We start from the raw sequence: 23032 nt of genomic DNA on the forward strand, positions 1-23032 counted from the left end.
CTCCTGCTCAGCATGTTCTCCGTAGAAATACTCAAAAACTTAAGCAATCCATACTTCCCCTATTCACTCTCAGGCAATTAAAAATAATTTCTACCCAATTTAATATTTGTGAACCAGCAATGGCCCCTAGTCGTGAAATATATTGTAGTGTCAATTTTGGAATAACCACAATTAAGGAATGCAAGAAAAGCGTTTCTCATCCTCGAACTGAGAACTACGAGCCATTTCTTTCGATTAAACCATAAATGGAAATTTATTTTCCTACTTTAAAAATACACCTGAGTAAAATTTGTGTGCGTACAAGAGGTTAAAAAAAATTGCATTGATGTGGCATATTTTTGCATTGTTTCTCCGAACAGACATTCTTATTTTTATTTGCATTGCTAGTGGAAAAATTTTGCACCGCAGTGTAAATAGTAAATAGCATTGTTTGTATTTTTCTTCATCCTAGATCTATTAAATGTTAATATATTTTGTTAATTCCTGATTTAGTTGGTTACAGCTTAGTTGTTTCAAGTAATCATTTCCTATCCAGTGTTCATCACGGTCAGCGTTAGATGAGGTCAAGCAGCAGTGTATACACTTTCATCTTCTGAACTTTCTCTACAGCTGGGATGTGGGTACCAGCTCGGCCATCTCGTGAAAGTTCTGGAACAAGGTCCTAATCAGCTTTTCTACGTCAGTACTGGGACAGGATTTCCAGGCTGTGCAAGCCATAACAAACCTAGCAGAGCACAAACATGAAAAAGTGAATTAGCTTTAAACAATGTATGTAAATACATATATACTACAGACTTCAGTTATAGGCTCCCAAAAGGCAGCAACGATTAATAGGCCACTGTCTTCAAGTTTTAAAATGGTCTAATTAGCACAGCTCTACAAAAATCTGCCTGGTTCATATATTGTTTTCCAATGGGGATCCAGTCGGCTGCAAGTACAAAGCAGATAATAATGTGCGCAGTCGGGCAGTGGGCAATTAGAGTTGTTTGGTTCTACTAATGTGAGGTGGAACCCTTCAGTAACAAGGTCTAGCAGCCCGATTTCGATGCCAGCTCATCATTCCCTGCTGGAACACTGGCGCCTGCATGTCAACATGAGTGCGGAGGCACATTTCCAGCATGGGCGGCCCCTCCATTAGAGTGGAGGAGTGCCGCCCCCTCCCCCACCACCACACTCAAATAAAACGGGTTTTAAACCTGCTTTACTATCGTTTTATTTGAATTACCCTGAACCCGCCTCCAGGACTCTGAGGAGTCTTGGGGCCGGTCCAGGGGATGCACTGTGGTGGGGGAGTGGTAGTGCACTCCCTTCACTGCACATGACGGTTTGGCCAGCCGTCTCAGGCTATGTTGCTGGGGCTGGCGAGAGCAGGCACAAGCGCTCAGACTGCCTTGCAGTACAAAATCCCAGCGCTCAAACCAATCCGGAAGCTGCTTTCATGCAGCGTCAGTATTGGCCGCAGTGCATACCGGAAGCCTGTGCCCAGAAGAAGCCTGGAGGAGCACGAAGCAGCAGGTGGCACTGATGATCAGGTACGTTTTTAAAAAAAAAATTATTATTATTTTGTCCGACGACCACCCCCAGCTCTCTCCTCCGGCCCGGCCCGCCGCACCACCTGGGCAGGGGACTGGTCGCCACTGATTTCCAGACTGCCAGCTCAGACACTGAAAATTCCACCAGAGAACTCTTTAATATCTTAGGTGTAGCAGAAAATGTTCTGCGGACGCTAATACGAACGAGTGCTTAATTTGTGCGATTGGATGCCTGCTATAGGCACCCGTACTCCTTTTTGGTGACCAGAACTTATTTTCATCATCAAAACTTGACAGAGAGCAAGAGAGAAAAAGGCAGACAAGGGGAAAAAAAGAGGAAGACATACAACAATGACAAAGAAAGCAGGAGTTAACAAGTATTGGCAAAGTGAATAGGTCTCACCTATGTGAGAGCTATTAGCATTGCCAATGCCTGCTGGCCATGTTGTGGCGCAGCATGGCTGCTGTTCTGCATGGACAAGTTAGCTGCGTAAAGGAGAGTGGAGGAGAATGGCGTTGAGTGGAGTAGCGTAGAGTTGAATGGGGTATGTATGATTAGTTTAGAGTAGAGTGGGGTACAGTAGAGTAGCATGGAGGGGTGTACAGTAGAGTAGCATAGCGTAGAGTGGCTTAGAGTAGAGTGGAGTACAGTGGAGTGGAGTAGAGTGGGGTGGAGTAGAGTGGGGTGGGGTGGGGTGGGCTGGAATAGAGTGACAGACTAGATTGGTGTAGAGTACTGTAGAGTGGAGTAGACTGGCATAGAAGGCATGAAGTAAAGTTGAGTGGCATAGAATAGAGTGGCATGGAGTAGAGTGACCGAGTAGAATGGAGTTGCGTAAAGTGGAGTGGTGTAAAGCAGAATGAAGTAGAGTACAGGGGTTTAGAAGACTGACGTAGATTGGAGTGGGGTAAAGTAGCATAGAATGGAGTGGCATAGAGTGGAGTGGCGTAGAGTGGAGTATAGTAAAGTTGCATAAAGTACAGTGGCATAAAGTATAGTAACGCAGAGTCTTGTGGAGTGGTGTAGAGTGTAGTGGCACACAGAGTGGAGTGGCGGTGAGTAGAGTGATGTAGAACAGAGTAGCATATGGTGAAGTATTGTAGTGTGGAGTGGCGTGACGTACAGTAGAGTAGAGTTTCGCAAAGTAGAGTTGTTTTGCATAAACTACAACTCTGGTGTAGTTCTACAAGGTTTGCTTTCCCTCTCATTGTTACACAGGAGAAGCTTGGTTCAAGGCACCAACGCTGAATGTAAAAGGCAGGTTAACGTAGCCCCGCAGAATGCCACCCAATACATTGTTGAAGTGGAATCATTGCTTTTGGGTTATTAACAATCCCTACACCGGGATCTGGGGCACCGTGGTACGGGAAACCGACTCATTTAGCTCTTTACAATATCACACACACAAATGATACTAAAAAGAATAGACACTTTTAACTGAAAGCATTTATTGCAACAGGACGAACCAGTTTCGTAGCACATCCAATACAACCATACAGAATATCATAAAAACAGCTAATAGGTATGTTGCGAACAACGAGAATGAAATTAACACAGGTTCTACTTGACATTTTAACTAACACCCTAAAATCTACTTCAATGAACTACACTAGGAGAGCATGAGAGTAGAACTTGCAATCTAGACTTTCTTAGGAAGAAGCAATGCACTGCATACCTTGTTGACAGTCAAAGCTGTGGTTATCAGAGGCAGGAAGGCAGTGTTCCCAGGGAAAGGAAAACACATGCCGTAGTAGCGTATTTTCTCCTGGACTCAACTCGTTATTTATTAACAAGTGCAATGCAGCATCTTCTTGGTGCACTGGCAGCGGTCAAGACAGTCTCGAGCAGTATCTTGTGCGAAAATGTGGGCAAAGGAATTCTCCTGACAAGTGGTCAAGGGACAGTTCCTATATATTAAATCTTACTGGAAACTGGAATTTCTGACATAAGTTTAGGAATGTCTGACAGATTATGTGGATCAAGGTGAGCTTCCCAGACATATTTGTATGAACATTTAAGGTAAATGGACATCAATTCAGACTACATTATTTTGGCTATATGTCTGTTTGCGCTCTTATTAGACCTTGATATTGCAATAACTAGACACTTGTCCCAGACTGGATGTCATGTTAGGTGTGACATTTATGTCATTGTCTGAATGACATGACACTTTCACATTTCTTGGAATGACAAGGTCAGACGACATCGGCATCAATGGCAGACAGGACAATGATTCTGCATAAATTGAGGAAAACTGTGACAACCCTTACATAGAATTGAGAAAATGGCGACTCCCATTACCTAGGATGGAGTCAGGCCTACTTAAAATGAAGTCAGACCTTAGGTGCTTTATGTCAGAGTGGCTTACAGTGATGTAGAGGAGAGTGGCATAGAGTAGAATCGCTTTGAGTCGCATAGAGTGGCGTAGAGCGGCTTAGAGTGGACTGGTGTAGAGCGGGGTGGCGTAGAGTGGAACAGATCAGAGTAGAGTGGGGTATAGTAAAATGGTATAGAGTAGAGTGGTGTAAAGTGGAGTGGCATAGACTAGTTTTTAGTGGAGTGGCATTTAGTAGAGTGTGGCGTAGACTGGTGAGAATGAGGCCCAGAGTAAGTGGCTTAGAGTGGAGTGGCGTACAGTAGAGTAGCATAGAGTAGAGTGGCACAGAGTGGAGTTGTTTTGCATAAACTACAACTCTGGCATGCTTCTACAAGGTTTGTTTTCCCGCCAACAGTGACACGTGTAAACTTTAGTTCAAGGCACCAATGGTGAATGAACAAGGCAGGTTATTGTAGCCACCCAGCAGCTCCAATATATAGCTAACAATATATTAGTTTAAGTGGAATCATTGCTTTCGAGTTACTAACAATGCTTAAACCAGGATTTAGGGCACCACCATACCGGAAACAGACCTATTTCGCTCTTTACAATATTCCACACACAAATGATATGTTGCAAACAAGGAGAATAAAATGAACATTTTGAACATAGTTAAAATGTCATGCAAGACTTTACACCCTAAAACCTATTTCTATGTGCTACACTAGGAGAACATGGAGAGTAGAACTTGCAATCTAGACTTTCTTAGGAAGAAGCAAGGCACTGCATGCCTTGCTGATAGCCAAAGCTATGGTTATCAGACAGGCGTGAAGGCAGTGCGAAAGGAAAACACATTTCTTGACAACGTCCTGCACTACTGTGGCTATATGTCTGTGTTTGCTCTTTCTTAGTGGCGCAGAGTGAATTGGTTTGGAGTACAGTGGCGTACAATGGAGTGGCACAGTAGACAGTAGACAGAGCAGAGTGGCTTAGAGTGGAGTGATGTAGAGTATAGTGGAGTGGCATAGAGTAACGTGGCATAGAGTGGCGTGACGCAGAGTGGCGTGACGCAGAGTGGCGTGACATAACAGAGTGGCGTGACATAACAGAGTGGCGTGACATAACAGAGTGGCGTGACATAACAGAGTGGCGTGACATAACAGAGTGGCGTGACATAACAGAGTGGCGTGACATAGGGTTACATAGAGTCAAGTGGAGAGGTTTGGAGTAGGGTGATGTGGCGTACAGTAGAGTTGCAAAGAGTTGAGTGGTGAAGAATTGCTGAGAGTGGAGTGGCCCAGAGTGGCTTAGAGTAGATTTGCTTAGAGTGGTGTAGAGTAGAGTGGTGTAGAGTAGACTTGAGTAGCTAAGAATAGAGTGGAGTTGCATAGAGTGGAGTGGAGAGGCATAGCATGTAGTACAGTGGAGGGTGTACGGAGGAGTGGGTATTGTGAAGTGGCGTGCAATGGAGAGTTGTTGAGTAGCATACAGTGGGGTGGCATAGAGTGGAGTGGTGCACAGCGGAGTGGCATAAGATGGCAGAGTGGAGGGGAATGTAGTAGAGTGGGGTGGAGTAGAATGGCGCAGAGTGGCATGGCCTACAGTAGAGTGGCATGGCCTACAGTAGGGTAGCACCGAGTAGAGTGGCTTACAGTGGAGTGGCATAGAGTGCTGTGGCGTGGCGTAGACTGGAATGGAGTGGGGTAGAGTAGAATAGAATGGAGTTATGTATACTAGAGTTGCATAGAGTGAAATGGCATAGAGTAGAGTGGTGTGGTGTAGAGTGGAGTGGCATATGGTGGTGTGGACTGTAATAGAGTGGTGTGGCATACAGGAGAGAGGTATGGGGTGGTGTTGAGTGGAGTGACTCAGAGAGGAGTGGCATTGAGTGCCGTGGGGTGGCATTGTGTGGAGTGGAGTAGAATGGAATAGCAAAGAGTAGAGTGGCTTTGGGTAGTGTAGTGTAGAGTGCCATAGAGGGGAGTGGAGCACAGCAGAGTAGCATATAGTAGGGTGGCAAAGTGTAGATTGGCACAGAGTAGAGTGGCTTAGAGTCAAGTAGAGTGGAGTGGCATAGAGTGGAGCAGAGTGGCTTAGAGAGAATGGTGTACAGTGGTGCAGGGTAGGTGCATAGCATAGAATGGCATAGAGTAGAGTGGCATAGAATAGTGATGTAGAGTAGAGGAAAATAGAGTTGAGTGGCATAGAATTGAGTTATGTAGAGTAGAGAAGAATGAAGTAGAGTGGAGTGGAGGAGAACAGAGTGGCATAGACTGTAGTGGAGTGGATTGACAGTGCCGTGGAGTAAAGCGACGTGGAGTAGAGCGGAGCACAGTGACGTGGAATAGAGTTGCGTAAAGTGGATTGGCATACACTGAGGTGAACTGTAGTAGAGTTGCATGATGTAGAGGGGTGTGGAGAGCTGTAGAGTGACAGAGTAGAGTGGCATACAGTGGAGTGCTGTAGAGTGGAGTAGAGTAATAGAGAGACTAAATGAGTGTCACCTAAAACAACTAATGGTATGCTATGGGCAGGTTGTAAGCCCACTGAATTGTAGACAATAGGTCTCGCAGCACAGTGCATTTGCTGTTTGGGGGAGACCTAAAGAACCTGCAAGGCTGAGGTAAAAGAGACAAGATGAGTATGGTGGGGAAGAAATATGCTTGAGCTCAAATCACAATTTGTGAGTTTTGGTATTCGGCAACAAATATATTTGGTTGGTTTAATAATGGCACTTTGTCCTCTGTCTGGTTGAATAAACAAAAGAGCACAGACAAGACAGGATAGAGAGTCTAAGACAAAGGATAGAAACAAAAAAAAAAAATCATAAAAAGAGTCACACAATAGGGGCATTTACAGTGGGAAAAACACAGCTGCCATATTATAGGTTAAAGATAGAAAAGACAACAAGGAAACAAGAACCAACACTAGATCCCCCCCTCAGTCGTCTTCCACTGGCCTTGCAACGCAGTCTTGGAGAGGGAGTCTGTGCAGTACCCGTGGCGATACATGATGCTTTCATCCTCACCAACTTCATTATCAATTTTCATAGAAAGAGGTGTACTGTCTGAAAAATGAGCAGCAGCCCATGGAGAGACACCACCCCATATTGAGTTGGCTATGCTTTCCCTGTATCAGCGTTGAGTATGAACCTTACAAAGGGTTAAATCTGTTCGGACTGGAGATGGGAACTTATTCACATTGATGGCGAACCCCAGACTATGGAAAAAGGATAGGTCAGATTCACAGCGACCACAGAGAGACCCTTTGAGAAAAGCCTTGAGGCTGTGGTGACTTTAAAGGACAGTACCTTACATTGACAGTGTTGTCCAATTACTACAAAGCAAAGTTCATATAAAAATGTGCTGCCTTAATTAAATGGTTGAAGAACTTCAGTTCGAATACGGTTATGAGGGAGCAATCCTTTGTTGGAATCAGAAAGAAGAGGGAGAACACTCCTTTGCCTAACTGGTGTGGGGGCACCAGCTCCAAGGCACTTGTGGTGAGGAGTAACTGCACCTCTTCCTTGAGTGGTTGAATGCTGAAGATGTGGTGGTCTTGTGTGGAACTTCATGAATTACCCCTTGTGAATGACAGAGTACTCACTGGTCGGAGGTAATTTCTACAGAGTCTTCCTCCATAAGTCTCCTATAATGGGGCGCTCTGAGCAAAGAGTGTCCCATAATGCTGAGCAAGTGCTTTGGGGGAGAGGGAATGGGTGTCACTGTTTTGGGGTTGAGGCGCCATGATTGAAGCCAATTCTGTCACAACTGTTACCTCTCTAGCCACCCCGTGTGAAGGTCTTGGTCTGCTAGATGCACTGAAAGGACTGCTGCTGGTAAGATTGCCGTTGTCCTGAGGCGGCAGTTTTTGGTACCCCCGCTCAACTGTTTCCTCCGAAAGCTAGAATGCTATAGAGCGCCCATGGACTTTGCAATGTCCATCTCCTTTCTGATTTTCATCAAGCCTCCCAATTACCTGATCCCATTCATTGCTCTGTGCAAGGAGCACCCCATAATGCCCTGCAAGGACTTTATAATAATTTTTGGGGATCTTGGTGGTGGGCTACCATCAAGCATTTTTATATGTTGTGGAGGGCTGCACCAAGCGCAGCAGCCTCCCTGCAACATAAAAAAAAAATACACAATAAGTCTTCAGGGTCCTTCAATTCACAACTCCAGGAGAGCTTACCATATTTTAACATCAATCCAAGCTGCAGCTGTAAGCTCTTCAACTGGAGAGCTGCACCAAGTGCAGCAGCCTCCCAGCAACATTAAAAAAACAAAAATAAAAACACGGTAAGTCTCCAGGGACGTTGAATGCACGACCCCAGGAGAGCTTACCATATTTTTAAAGCACTCCATTCTGCAACTGTATGTTTTTTAACAGGCAGCAGGGACTCCTTGTGGTTGGTACTATGGTTGCACTTTGTGGCCTAAAAATGTTTTTTTTTTTTAAAAGACAAATGTTATACAATTGTTTTGTACATAATGCATTTTTTTAAATATTTTGTGACAGTCATTATTATTATTACTACAGTGCAATGGGTGAATTTGTGAAATCTACACTTGATTACAGTTATTAGTGACTTTTTGACAAAGCCAATAGGTCTGTTTTATATATGTTGATGTGCTGACCCCTTGATAAATCCTATTGGCCTGCTGTCCCTTTGACAAGGTAAGCAGGTCTGCCTTACTTGCCTTTGTTTGCTAAACCTTCTACTTTGTGCTAATTTCTACCAAACTGTACTGCTATATCAAGCAATACATTTGGAAAACACCAGCGCTAACATGTCAGCTTAAAAAATGGTACAGCTATTCCAAATAAATAAATAACCTTCACAACAGAAACTTCAGTTTCTCCTCTTGGACATGTGTCGAGTAGGGCCCCCGTACATTACGATATATTAAGTTACAAATCAGTGCACACAGCATCAGAGTCATAAGGTGCAAAGTCTTTTGATTATTTAAAAAAATATTGAAAATATGTCTTACCTATCATCCCTAATGCGATAAAACATCCCATACCCATCAGGAATCATGGGCACAACCGCTCCATGAACAGTCGTATAGCCAACCAAACTAGTCGAAAGGACAAAGTTACCCCCTCCTCCGCTGTGAAACAAATGAAGAAGAATCCTTTAGTAAACTAGGAAGGATGTAATGAGGTTACAATTAATTTGGCTCAACAATGCTACTCAGTCAAAAGTAATAGAGTAGTTATTCATTTCTGAAAATGCCAGCACAGGGTTAAAAACAGTAATAGAATAAAAACTTGCAAATGTATAAAAAAAAAAAATACATAAAGACCACTAAGTGTCCTACCATGTGTCAGTCGAAGCAGTATCTTTGTTGGAGATACCACTCTGCTCAATTCAGGTGTCCTTGATTTCACCACAACCGGAAGAACTGGGTGCAGTGAAATCAGGACTGAATCCACCTACCAAAATACAGGTGGCACTCACAGCTGGAAAATGGCCTGGTGAAGAAAGAAGACCTGTGTAAACAAGCGCAATAAGTCCAGGACTACGTTACTCCCCATTTTCAGGCACTGTAATAGCGGATAGATAAAGCCAAAATCAGGTGGAACTCATGGCTGGAGAATGGCCTCGTAATAAAGGAAGACGAGTAAACAGATACACAAAGTCCACGCCTGCATGTTCTTTCCCATTACCAGATCATTATTTAGCAATGGCATGATAATGGTGAGAATATACCACACTGCACTGGTAATTCTGGGTGCAGTTATTTCCTCGCGATTAACGTGCCACTCATGACTTTTCCTTAGGTGACAATTATGTGCAAACAATGACAGTGCTTCATTTACACTAGATTTATACATGGCAATGGTTTGCCTGGACTATGGGCAGGGGTGGAAATGGGGATATTGGCATGCCTCTGCACACGAGGCAATAAGTCTCAAAAGTTAAGACCTAAGCAAATTACTCAACTTTAGCCAAAACCCTGATAAAAGATTGTTATCAGGGTTGAAATGTAGAATATAGAAAACAGCAGGAGAGAGAGGAAAAGGTAAAGGGGCATGTCCTCTTCCCCAATATAACAATAGAAACAACCTGGACGAACCCACAGGTAAGTGATTACACTTATATTGACTCAATATGATGTAACAGAGTTGGTGGCATGCTTCATCATTGGGGTCCCAGCTGGGCTGCTGAATGCAACCCAGCTGTGCTTCGATGCCTGACTACAGCGGAGTGGGGTTTGTTGTTCAGTGCAGTGTGTGCTCAAAGGTTGGTGATGTTAAAAATGTCTCTAAGAAAAGCCCAAACGAAAATCTTTCTTTTTAGGGTCTTAGGACATGATTAAAAACTAAGGCAGGGATATAATGAAGATACAAATTTTACTTCAATATCCCTTAGGTGTAGGTCAACATGTTTCAGCCTTTTCCGGTAATCGTAAGGCTTTCTTCAGGATACACTAACCCATTAGTAGTTGGAGCACTCTACTGTTCTCGTGTGAGTACATGGCAGAAAGACAGATTCGAGCTGAGGTGGTTCCATCCCTGGATGTCTCGTGCTACAGAGCGCGAGGGCCCCCGCTGCCATGGACACCAACGAGGAGGTAACACTGCCCATTGAGAAGGGACGCATACCAAAGGCTCTTATGTAACAGCTGTGGTCGCACTGACAGCTCCATAGAAGGCAGAGGGGTCTGCTGCTACTGCCCTGCGTGCATGTTGTAGGCCAGGCTGAGGTTAAGCTGCGTGTGTCCCTCTCTTCAGTGTTCCTGAGCTTTCTCGTTATCTTTTAAGAGCTGCTCCAGCCTTACACTTGTCATGTGACACACCCTGAACCTGTTGTGCATCTCGTACCCTGTTGCTTCCCTTGCACTACCACTGCCATGCGGATATCTTGCTCAGATACAGAACCTACTATAAAGGGAACTGTGTCATGCCATGTTTGACCCCACAGCAGCCTTGCCAGGTCCATTTATGGCATAGGCGCTGTGTGGCTGCTGCCACCCCCTGCCATGCTCCCTTGCTGATTCCCTGCTCATGCCATGCTGCTTCCTTGCCACTGTCCTACCGCTGTCCTCAGCTGTCCCTCCTGCCATGTGATTAACACTTCCGCTGCTGCCCGCCGTGCTGGAGAAATGCAATTACAGTACAATGCCACACTTCTACGCTGCCACCTTGCCCGTTTCCGAGCAGTCTCAGTACACCAAAAACTGTTGCGAAAAGTCTACAGATGGAGCCTAAAATCTCCCGCCTGCAACTACAGCTGCGCCTGCAGCCCGGGCTTAAAAGAAAGCGACTGCCAGGTAATAGGGTCATGGGGGCAGCTGGGACTGAGGCGACGCAGAGCGCATGCAGGTAACAACCAATATCTGTGTCCACCATGAACAGCTGCGATTAGTGCGCTTCTAGCCGCTAGGTCATCTATTGACGCTCATAGATAGAAGTGCTATTCACTGTAGTGTGTTGCCTGTTGTAACTCACTTATACTGTACTGCGCTACATACTGGATTTTATAAGTGACTGAGCAAGTAATAGAACGTGCAAAACAGTAATTATGATTTTCAATTAAGTTTCAATTCATTTTCATGGAAGGAAATCTGTATACAAAAAGCATACAAAATATCTGCTTACAAACATACATAGTGCTCTTTTGACTGGCGAAAACAAATCGGTTTTTTACATTGGCTGCAAAATTGTGGCTCCTGCCAGTCTAATGTGTTTCTGTCTGTCCACGGGATATAAATCATTGACGCTCACCTACCCTGCTGCAAATTCTTCGAGGGCTATGACGCTCGCCCACTCACCAGTAATTGTGCATATTTTGTTTTCAAGATTTTACTGCCTCGCAGAGGGACACGGCCCTCTGGAGCAATTTTCTCCTAGGTCACTGAAAGTAATGCCGGATGTTCCGAAAGGTCTAATACCATCCATCCATCCATTTGAAAGTCAATGGGTGCTTTTCCTAGCTGGGTCATACAGGAGCTTTGTCCTGCTGTGCTCCACTCCCCTTCTCGATAGATATTGTTTGTTGGGTGTCACACCTGGTTACTTAATGTGGGCACAAAGTCACTTCAATAAGATCCAATCTATATTGCAAAATCGTGGTTTTTCGTCCTTGACAGTGCCACTGGAATTATTCAATTTTGCAGCTGCAGTGCACATAGGCGACACCGATGCATTACCAATGCTTGCTAATTTAGCACCAGTATTCTCATGAGGGTAGCAGAACACTTTACGAATCGGGAAATAAATAAAAAGTAAAAAACTACTTTCCCTGTAAGCATCTGTTCATAGCATGTAGTGCTGTAGATTCACATTCTGTGCATACTTTCTCCATCTAGTGTTGGGCTCGAACATGTGCAACTTATTTTTTTTCGAAGCAAGTCTTTTCGTGTCATGGGATCCAGTGACTCCACCTGCTTGTGGAATTGCGCATGACCAGCGGCTCCATTGTTAGATTGTAGTTTTCCCCGCACGGAGGACAAGATTGTAGATGGAGCATAGACACACAGTAAAGATAACCATGCAAAGCAAGGTATTAAAGAAAACAAAAGGAAGTAAATTTCAACAACAACCACAGGTGACCAGGGAGGAGCGTGGGCACATGTGAATCTACAGCACTACATGCCACAAACAGATGCTTACAGAGTACGTAACATTTTCCGTATGTGGCATGTGTGTAGATAAACATGCTTCGACTAGACTGTAAAGAAGTCCTCCATAAAGCGGTGGCTTAGAATGAGGATGTATCAGAGGACTGGAAAAGTGTATGTGAGACAACCTGGCCAACAGTAGCTTGTTGTCTGGCTAGGACATGCACCCAGTAGAGTTTGGTAAATGTATGAGAGGTGGACCAAGTAGCTGCTTTACAGATATCAGATAATGGTATAATATCTAAGAAGGTCGTGAAAGCCCCTTTCTTATGAGGAGAATGAGGCCTTGCTGGGACAGGCAGGGTACCTTTACCTTTTGCATAACAAGTCTGCATTTAAAGTGCAACACCCGCCTTGGAAGTGGCACGACCCTTGTGTGGCTTGGAGTATGCCACAAAAAGCTGTTGTATTTTACGGAAGTATTTTGTAGTATCCATGTAGTACATTAATGCTCTCTTGATATCTAGAGTATATAGAGCGTGTTCCGCTACAGTGTGAGTCTGGGTGTTGAAAAAAGACTGGGAGCTTGATGTTCTGGCTGATGTGAAAACTGGAGACTACCCTAGGGAGGAATCTTGGATTGGTCCTGACCACCCAATCGTGATGTACTTGGAAGAAAGACTCTTCCACGGTAAGAGCATGAATTGTGCTCATCCGCCTGAGGAAAGTGATGACTATAAGGAAAGTCACCTTCCAGGAGTGAAATTGCAATGGGCAAGATTAAAGGGGTTCAAAAGGCGGACCCTTGAGTCTTGTATGGACTACAATGAGGTTCCACACAGGTGCAGAGGCATCAGAGGTGGGATAACCTTTTGAGGCCTTCCATAAAGGCTTTAATGACTGGTATTCTGAACAATTAAGCATGTTGCCTATCCTGCACGTAAGCAGCTACACCCACCAGGTGTAATTGAATGGAAGTGCAGGCAACGCCCGATTTCTGCAGGTGCAGCAGGTAACAATGTCTTGTACCGATGCTGTGAGAGGATTGATATGTTTGGGAAGACAACAGCGCACAAAACGTTTTTATGTAGTTGTGTAGCAGGTCCTGGTAGTGGGTCTGCGCATGTCTTAGATGATAGACATGCATTCCTATGGAAGGAATGTGTTGAAGAAAAAAAAAGGTGTACTCTGTGATGTACTGTCCATTGCCAAAAGCTCTGGGCCACACTGGACAGCTGTGTGGATTATGTACCTGTAGGAAGCTGGCACTATATATAGTATACCAAAGATGTATTATGTGCAAAGAGTCCAGGTATCCCTTATATGTGGACAGGGGCTTCCTCAAGCAATCTCAATATGCTCTCCTAGGGTGTAGTGTGGTCGAGCAGCCTTTGGCTTATCAGAGAGGAGTGTTAGACATCTGCAATACACAGAGTCAATAAATGGTACACGCGATTCAATAAGGAGATCCACACCAACTTATAAAAAGAACACTTATCTTTATATAATTTATGGCATCAAGATCATCAAAATCAGGTAAGTACGTTTCAAGATCAAAATGTTTGGAGTTTTCAAAAAGCGACAGAGGAAAGACATTTACTGCATACAGGTACTTCACAATGACTTTACGGGACCAATCTTCAGAACTTGAGGTGAGTATGGGGCAAGGCACGCCCAACAGGCACCTCGGCCAGTAGCATAGCAAGGAGGGGAGGGGTGGGCAGTCCCCATGCGGCACAAGTTTGGTGGGGCGGCGGCCTCCCCCCAGCTGTTACCTGCTGTCGTGAGACAGCAATTGCCCCCCTGCTTTTCAGTGCGGCCGTCGCGGGGCAGCAACAATCCAAGGAATCGGCCAGCAACCCCTGCTCTTCAATACGGCGCTGCAGGGCGGCATACGTAGGGATCGCCACAGGTGGTCTAAGGTCTAGCTACGCTACTGACGTCAGCAGCACAAAAGCGGACTGGTGTAGAGGTGCAATAAGGCGTTGGGTGCCCTGTGTAGGTCAATGGGGATCGGTCCAGTCACAGTCGCTGCAGGTGTTGTATTCCCTTTAGGTGTCCGGATATAGGTTTTCCTGAAACATGTCCTTATATAGGCACAATTCGCATTGCCCTTGTATAGGCATAAGATCTCAGTCCTTATTTAGGCATTAGCCATGCTATCCAAATCCAGGCATGGTCACCTACATCCGTCCACCCCAACGTCACAACGAGTTCTTAGAAACCAGACCCTTAAGCTCTTGGGAGTTCCCCTAGCACAGGATTATTGATTTCTCCAAGAACTCATTTATTATGCATGAACCGCTATTCCTTAAGGGTTCATTCCCGACTTCTTCCTCTGCCCGACTTTACGTCAATGCTAACATTCCAAGGCAGGTATAAATATACCTTCCTGTGCCCAAGCAAAGAGGAGGAGACCTCGACTTTAGAGGAGCCCGTGTCCAGGCCTGACGCACTGATAAGAGACACGGTCATCCCTGCTCGCAGAGAATCCAGCTTCCCATGTTCTGACTCCCTTTGCAGGGTGTTAGAGTTTGAGACCCGGAAAGAGATTCCCACCTCTCTCATTCTCAAGGTATGGAGCTCACTAGAACCTAGAGGGACTCTTGGCATACCAGACTTGGTATACTAGACTATAGCATAGCATACTATATCCTACTATAGCAATCTATCGACTAGACCGCCTATAGAATACATCACCTACTTCTTACCTTGTACTACACTTATGTTAGGTACACTGGGGTAGAACTAGTTAGAGAAGCATCTTATGAGTACTCGCATTTTTAGCTTGTGTTATTTATGTATATGAATATGTGTCAGAACTAAAAGACAATGCTAGCGCAGTATTATTTCTTTCTACTGCTCACGCTGTACATAATATATCTTGCATACTGTCTTTTGATTGTAACAGCTCATATCTCTTACACGAGAAACAAGACTGTTCAATAAATCCTTTTTATTGAAATGCCCGTCTATTCTTTCTGTGTAACTCTGAAGAAACTAAGCATGCACGATTAGCTGAGTGAAACTGTTATCTATTGTTTCCACGATTCTGAGAGTGTTCACAGTCTAAAGGGAAACAAAGTTGTCATGTTTATACGGTTGCCAGAAACGACTCCCTTCTTGTTTACAAGGAGTTTCTAGTGGCCTCTGAGTTAGCTGGCACAAAGTAATTAAGTTTAATTTTCCTCAAAGGGGCATACTAACCTCAGAGCCTATTAGGGAAATAGGAACTACACTACACAGGTAGGGATTGGGAGGTCAGTCGGGCTGAATCAACAAGGGGGCTCAGGTCTCATGATGCTCGGGGACGTGAGGACACCTTTGATCCTCCTCTCCATGGAATGGGGCGGCCGAGCGCAGAGATGTCTTGAGGCATCAGATTTTTGTCACTGAAGACACTCAAGGTAGAGGGGACCTGCACAAAGAGGCTGCGGGAGACGTGGGAAGTCCACTGTTGGAAAACCCAAGGTGGTATTCATCTCAGGAAGGTCTGGGGACCGTGCTGGTGCAATTGACCTGTCTTGTGCTTTAAGGTGTAGGGTTTGTGGTGGTCTGGAGTCCTCACAGTTCTTTTGGAGTGCCTGCAGGATGCAGGGGAGCAGCTCTGCTACTTGACAGGGGTTTCTGGGCCTTGGGTGAAGTGCTCAGCCATTATAAAAATGGGGTGACCCAATTATGGTCGTGGACCTGGGTTCAATGTGGTACAAAAGACAATGGTCCTAGACCTTATATTGTTAACAATACGAATCAAAACCTACAACAGTATTTTAACAAATCATTTCCTGAGCCTATGCAGTTAGCTCACAGTAATTAATACAAACAGTATACCGAAGTGCAATAACCACATTTTTGTCCAAAATAACAAGGGTTTTATTCCATCATAATTAACGCAACAGTAGATTCCTCACTGCAAAAGACAAATGACAAAGTAGGGAAGGAGAGGTTGCTCCAGGGGAACGTGCAGTGTTGGATAGGTGAAAAGGATATTTAGATGGTGTGAGAAAAGGAAATAGTTACAATTATTCATTGATTGGACTGATAATGAAATCTCAGTCTTTTTTCAACCTGGCCACATTTTAGTCATTCAAAATCCATTTACATTCGATTTTAAAATACATAAATCAATCCTTGTGTGGCACGTAGCAGTTGGGGACTCGTGATCCAGGTTAAGTATGTATGGGCGTCGACGTTTCAACCCGTCTAGGGGCTCAAAGGGTAATTGGGGGCCTCGGCCTGCGGGTCTTCCTCAGGACAGTGTGGGGCAACCTAAGTGCAGGTGTGGTATCTGAGTCACACACCCGCAAGGTCTTGCGGAGCGCGGGGAATCCTCCAGTCTAATTTATGCAAAAAGCATCCTCATCCATTAGTGAAGGGTAACGCACTTGCTTGAATTCCAAAAGCATACATTGCTGGTACTTATTCGTCAGATAACTGGCGTCATCGGTCCGCACTAGATACTGAAAGCTCACTGACATTGGATGTCCCGTGTATGTATGCGGAGCCCCTTTAGATGATCCTTACTGAGTACCCATTGTTATGAGGCTGTCGCTCTGCACATTAAAATAGCCATAAATAACGAAAAGCCAGAATTTGGACCACTGCGTATTGATGAAACAAGAACAAAGGATTTATTACAGATTGTATTCGTTCCTTCCTCGAATATTGTGTCCCGGATGCGATGTTTTTCTTGCGAATAAAATGGCTGCCTAATGATTTGGACACAACAAGAAGAGACCTTTCGACTGAATACGGATTCTCTAAAATACGCCGTTGTTTGATTCTACAAGTGGTCTTTTATTGGCCAATCATCATTATCTCGTCCCCTGGGTTTTGTGACATTTATGTGGGTGTCTGGAAAGGTCCTGATGAAGGTGGTTTGACTACTCTTCACATACAGCCGAAAAGCGCGTCGACCCTATGTTCAGACCCTTTTTAAACATATTTATTCAATCTGGTCGCGGAGATTTTGTCATCTACAATCTCCCCTTTTTTCAGATGCATTTTGTATGATTGTTGTATAAGTCTGTATGTGTTTGAATGAGTCTTGTGAAATTGATGTATTTATGTGATTTTTTCAGGGGTTCTCTTTGTTGAGTAATATATATGTGTCTTTTGTATTTGATGTAACAACAGGATTGACCTTTTATTGTGATGTATACATCTTAAAAAAAAGAAAGTTTTAAAGATGAAAAAAGAAGGAAAAAATGAATTTTTACAAAATATATAAAGAAATGAAATAAATAATGATAATCAAAATGTAAATGTCAGTTTTACTGTAGTGATTTAATTGATCATTGAGCCCAGTAGTGATTTAGTCCTTAGGATAATAGAAAGATAGGCCTTGAGGGAGTTTTTTTCAGTGCAAATTGATGGTAAAACCTTGTCAGTGTAAGGCCTGGATGGTGGTCTGGATATGCGCAAAGCATAATTGGTGTGTAGCGCATTTGATCAGCCAGTCATCCAGGTAAGGGAACTGCTACCATGGCCAGACATTTAATAAAGACCCTCAGGGGCTGTGGTAACCCAGAATGGAAGTACTTTGAATTGGTAATGTCGTCCACTCACAACAAACCTCAGGTATCTTCGAAGCACTGGGTAATGGGTATGTGGAAGTAGAAGTCCTTCAGATCGAAGGCGCTCATGAACTCGCCTCTATGAAGTAGTGGTATGACGTCTTGTAGAGTCACCATGTGGAAGTGCTCTGACAGAATGTATTTGTTGATGGGTCCAAGATCGAGGCTGGTTCATAGGGAGTATTCCTTTATGGAGAATAAGAAAGTACAAGGAATAGACCCCTTTTCTTCATAGTGTTGCGGAACAGACTCTACTGCCCCTTTGGTGATGAGGACCTGTATCTCCTCCAGAAGGAATAGCAAATGTTCTGGGGACATTTTGTGTTGGTAAGAAGGAATGTTTGGTGATTTCCAGACAGTACCCATCCTGTGTGATGTCGGGAACCCAACGGTCGGAGGTGATTTCTGACCAGCAGGGCAGAAACCTCTGCTACCTTCCCCCGACAGGTGTTAGGTTACCATTATTGCCACTGTAACCAGCCCTCGAGTATCCCCCAGAAGGCGATTGCTGCGTTGGCCTTGTAAAGGTAAAGGAGGTTTCTGTGGTAGAAGCTTTTGCTGCTCCACGGTATTGGGATCATTGAAAGGAGCTACGGGAGTCGGGATCTGTAGAGCGCGCATCTCTTTGACCGTGCCACTGCCTTTCTTGATTTTTTTCTAGCATCCAGTTGACCTAGGGCCGGAGAGATGCTGGCTACTGAAGAGTACATTTAAAAGGTGCTACCAGACCTACAGCCTCAAACCAGACACACAGAAATTGGATGCTGGTGTTAATGCCGCTCGTGGCTGTGTATGCAGCATCCAGTGCACAATGGATGTTGGTATTACAGATAATTTTTCTCTAAGGCACCAATTCTTGTCCATTTTTGTGGTGCTGCTCTGTGAGATGTTGATCGAGGTATGCCATCTGACCCCAATGAGTTCGGTCCTACCAGGACAGTAGGCCGATGGAGCTGGCGATACGTAGCATCCTGTGCTGCTACCCTTTTGCCCCAGCATCCATATTCTTGCTCTCCCAGTCGGGAGGGGGATCATCACTTGATCCCTATGTGTGAGCTAATTTTCTAGCTGTATGCCCAACTACAGAGTCAGGTGGTAACTGGCCTCATATGTATGAGGGGTTGTTAGGAGATGCCTTTAATTTCTTATCGACCATAGGTGTAACTACTCTCGCTTTAACTGGCTCCTTATGTATGTCAGTGGCTAGTTTGAGAACCCCTTTGGTACTGTAGGAAGCGATGGGTGGAGGAGAGGGTCACATGCATCTCCACATTGTGGAAGGTAATTGCCCTTTGAAGGACCTTATGATAAGAGATGATGTCATCTGGGGTGAAGGTCTTGCTGGGTACAGGTCTGGGTCTGTGTCTGCTGGGGGTTCTGCGTCATAATCATCCCAGAGGTCTGGGCCCTAAGGATGATGAGGAGAGTCAGAGGGTTGCCTTGGACGGCTCCACCCAGAGTGTTGTGGAGAATCGACCTGCAGTAAAGGGAAAGTAGAGAGTGATGAAGGGGAGGAGGGAGGGGGGGGGGAGGAGGAGGGAGTAGAGGACAAGGTCGAGCATGAGGCAGTGGAGAGGGAGCCCAATTGTGCTTTTTAGGCCTTTTGGGAGTGAGAGGCATAGGAGGATTAAGGGCCTCCTCAAAAGTCAATTTCTTCTTATAAGGAACAGAATCATTTGGCAGCTGTGGCGGCTTTGCCAGGATTAGCCAGTGCCCGACTGGATGTGAATTCGCTGCTGCTTGGAATAAAGATGTTCCTGCAGCCACTGGAGGATTGGTTAATCAAAGTTTTCAGAGGCAGCTGAGGACGCTGCAGTTGAAGACACTCTGGAGGGAGCCGAAGAGGTTCCTTGCCCACAGAGTCCAGCTGGACCTGAACTCTGCATGCCTCAGTTCAGAATGCTTCGGGTGGTGTGTCTCGGATCTGAATGATTCAGATTCACCCGTTTTGAGTCCAAGGGCGGATGAGCCTTCGTCTTCAAGTCCGGTACCGAAGTTCGAGGAGGATTTTGGTGCAGAGTGCGGAATGGGCATCAGGTCACGCTCAAAATGGCTTGTCAACCATGGCTAGAAGGCAGTGGTGCACCAGCACGAAACCTTGGGGCTGGTGCCTCCATTTGGTGAGTTAAAGGTGTATCAGTACTCACTGAGATTTTTGGTGGAAACTGGACTAGCGGATACTCTTCTGTTTTGAGGTCAGCCTCAGAGCCACTGCTTTCTGGCAAAAAAGCTGCCTTGATTTCGGCGTGTGGCGCATCCAGTTGCTCGGTATCCGACTCCTCTCGCTTACGAAGAGGTCCAGGGGATCTTCCTCCTCTCAACTGTGCACGACGGAGGCAGAGGCTATTTGACGAGCATGCCTGTTCCGAAGGGTTATCATGTTCCAGAACACCTGACGCATCAAACAGGAGTCTTCACAGTGGACTAGAGACAATCAAAGGTTGCAAACCTTATGGAAGTTAGTTCTCTGGTACTTGGTGTGGCAAGTGAGGCAGAAATGAAATGGAGTCCATTCCAATACGAGGACATTCTTGACTCAAACAATGGGAGTAGAGAAGCTGTTGACCGAGACGGAGTGGAAGGAACACAACGGTGGAGACCTCTGAAGAGCGGGATTGTTTTAAAGAACCAATGAAGATCGGATCTGCAGACCCGCTGAGAAAATCATGCAGCATCAAACCGGAGCTCACTTCCACCTGTCTAAACTAGACGGAGGAGAAAAGGCAATCTAACAATAAAGCAGATGCCCAATGCATTACCACTAGTGGGTGGTTTCACTGAATCCCATGACTCGAAAAGACTTAATTCAAAGAAAAACAAATAGCACACGTGCGAGCCTAATACTAGATGGCAGAAAAAAAGCACATCATGTGTATCTACAGACACACGTCACAAGCATAATGTACCTTTCCAGTATAGCTGCCAGCCACTTTAGAACAGTAGATTAAAAGTAAACAAAGAAAGTGTGCAGAAGCACAAAAAAATTAGTGAGCAGTCAAGCAGCACTTTGCAGCTGTTGCCAGGCCTTATACAAAAAAAAAAAAAAATGGGCATTAGGACAGGGAGTGGGACTACAGGAGCACCAGGAAGCAACGAATGAGCAGAGGAGAAAACGAAATTATAGCACACACAGGAGCACTGAATAACAAAAACAGGAATGAGGAGGCAAATTGGAGGAGGATATGGAAGAGAAGCAGGGAAACACATGCTTTGCTGATGGAGTGCTGAATGGAAAGGAAACCAAGCACTGGTAAATCCAATTTGCATGGTCTCAGTGTGATAACAGATGCCACAAGCACCAAAGAGAAGGATGTGACTTTTTGACCTGATGCAAAGTAATAATGACTACTAGCTTCAAACTTTCAATAAACATTCAAGCATAAGGATTAACAAGACGTGCTTGGCCTAAGTAAAGTAACCCACCCAACTAATGTAGCTGTGAGACACCAACAAATATCCATCAATACATAAAATATTCAGAAGCTTACTTTAGAAAACAAGTTTTTATATTGTAATTAGATGCTGCTAGCAACGACCAGATTCGTGAAATATTTTCATCCAAATATTCTCATTTCTTTGCAACTATTATTCATCTGCTATTCATAATCTGCCATGTGTCCTTCAAGTTTAAAGAGAGATTTAAGATAGCTGGGTAGTAAGTGGGGACATTACCTATGTCAAAGCTATTAAAACTCATTGTACAACTATAGGTTTGTACCTTTATCAATGCTCATCACAGAACCTACTGCCTTAACAAATCAAAAGATCAAATGTGAAGGAAATACTGGGTACTGGGCTGTACTGTGTTTTAATTTCACACTGTGTGTATTTAGAACATAACTTTAGAATTCTTGAATGACTCATGCCTTCAAAATATCAACTATTGACCAAAAAATGACAACTTCATATACTCCTTTCCATAAACCCCTAATGTGGTGAACAGCTGCTGTTATCACCATCTCTTTAGATTGATTGTGACAATGAATTTGGACAATCTCAAGTTGAACTTATTGCTATTCTTCTATTTTATCCAATGCAACTTAATGCTATTGTGCATGCCAATATGTGTTTCACAAGTATTTTACTGGCATCAACAAGGAGAATCAATACTTTTGCAACCACTTCCAACTTAAATCTGTGAGAGTGAATAAAAATGGTATCAGGTTACTGTTGACAATTGATATTCAAAATTACTGCCAGGATAAATTTCCTGAAACCCATCACTTTTCGTAACATGTGACATTAATGTCTACTTGAACATAACATATTAAAAAATTGGTGAAGGTGAGAGTGTCGCACAATCTAGAGTTTTTGTGAAAAGTTGGAATGCCAACATATTGTTTAATTTCCAACTGAACACAGAGTTTTTAATTTACCACCCTTTTACATTTTGGGGTCATTACGCTTGGAATAGAATCTTACTCTGATGTGGTTCCAGAAAATATAAAATAAAGAATGCTGTTGCAAGGAAGCTTTAATCTTTTGCCCATGGCAGTCCAGTAGTACCACTTCTAGTACCCTAGGGCTCATCTTTACCGTATCGTGGGAAGATGAAGATGCTAAATGTTTGAATGCTCACCAGGGCCTTTTGTATCCTCAAGTAAATGATGAAATGGCTGGAGATTTTTTAGTTTTTTTAATAAAAGGCAAATGAAACACCATAGAGGTAAGGCCACAAATAGTTATAGAAAACTGGCAGCACATCTCCACAAGGGTACTATGGCAGATTAGGGGAACAGAATAAGTCTAAGTTTGTTAGGCAACTTTATACAGTACGGAAGAGTAAATTCATAACTATGTCTAAATTTCCTAGACATACCCACAGATAGTACCATTCTAAGAGACATGTCGTAAACAACCTGAAAATCAGCTGGATGAGACCTTAAGCAAGAATGATGTGAGCTGTATTTCAATTCAACTTATAGCCAGACAGTGCCCGGAAATTTGCAGCTTAACAGGGTTATATCATCACATGCGGTTGTACAGACTATTTGTCGTGAGCAAAACAGGGTGCCAGGATTGCAGATAACATTCCC

The 23032-nt window shown here is 44.3% G+C and overlaps 1 protein-coding gene across 6 annotated transcripts in view; it reads right to left on the reverse strand.

Moving 5' to 3' along the window:
* Positions 1-224: 224 nt before the first annotated feature.
* Positions 225-23032, reverse strand: part of CROT (carnitine O-octanoyltransferase) — a 662560-nt gene continuing 639752 nt past the window's right edge. For all 6 annotated transcript variants that reach the window (XM_085631293.1, XM_085631292.1, XM_085631296.1 and 3 more), the window contains 2 exons: positions 8845-8964; positions 225-724 (listed from right to left, as the gene is read on the reverse strand). In XM_085631293.1, the coding sequence (XP_085487419.1) occupies positions 604-724; positions 8845-8964 (241 nt within the window). In that variant the 3' untranslated portion in view covers positions 225-603. The remainder of the gene's footprint in view (positions 725-8844; positions 8965-23032) is intronic.

Source organism: Triturus cristatus, chromosome 10, assembly GCF_964204655.1.
Source record: "Triturus cristatus chromosome 10, aTriCri1.1, whole genome shotgun sequence".
Taxonomy (NCBI): Eukaryota; Metazoa; Chordata; class Amphibia; order Caudata; family Salamandridae; genus Triturus; species Triturus cristatus.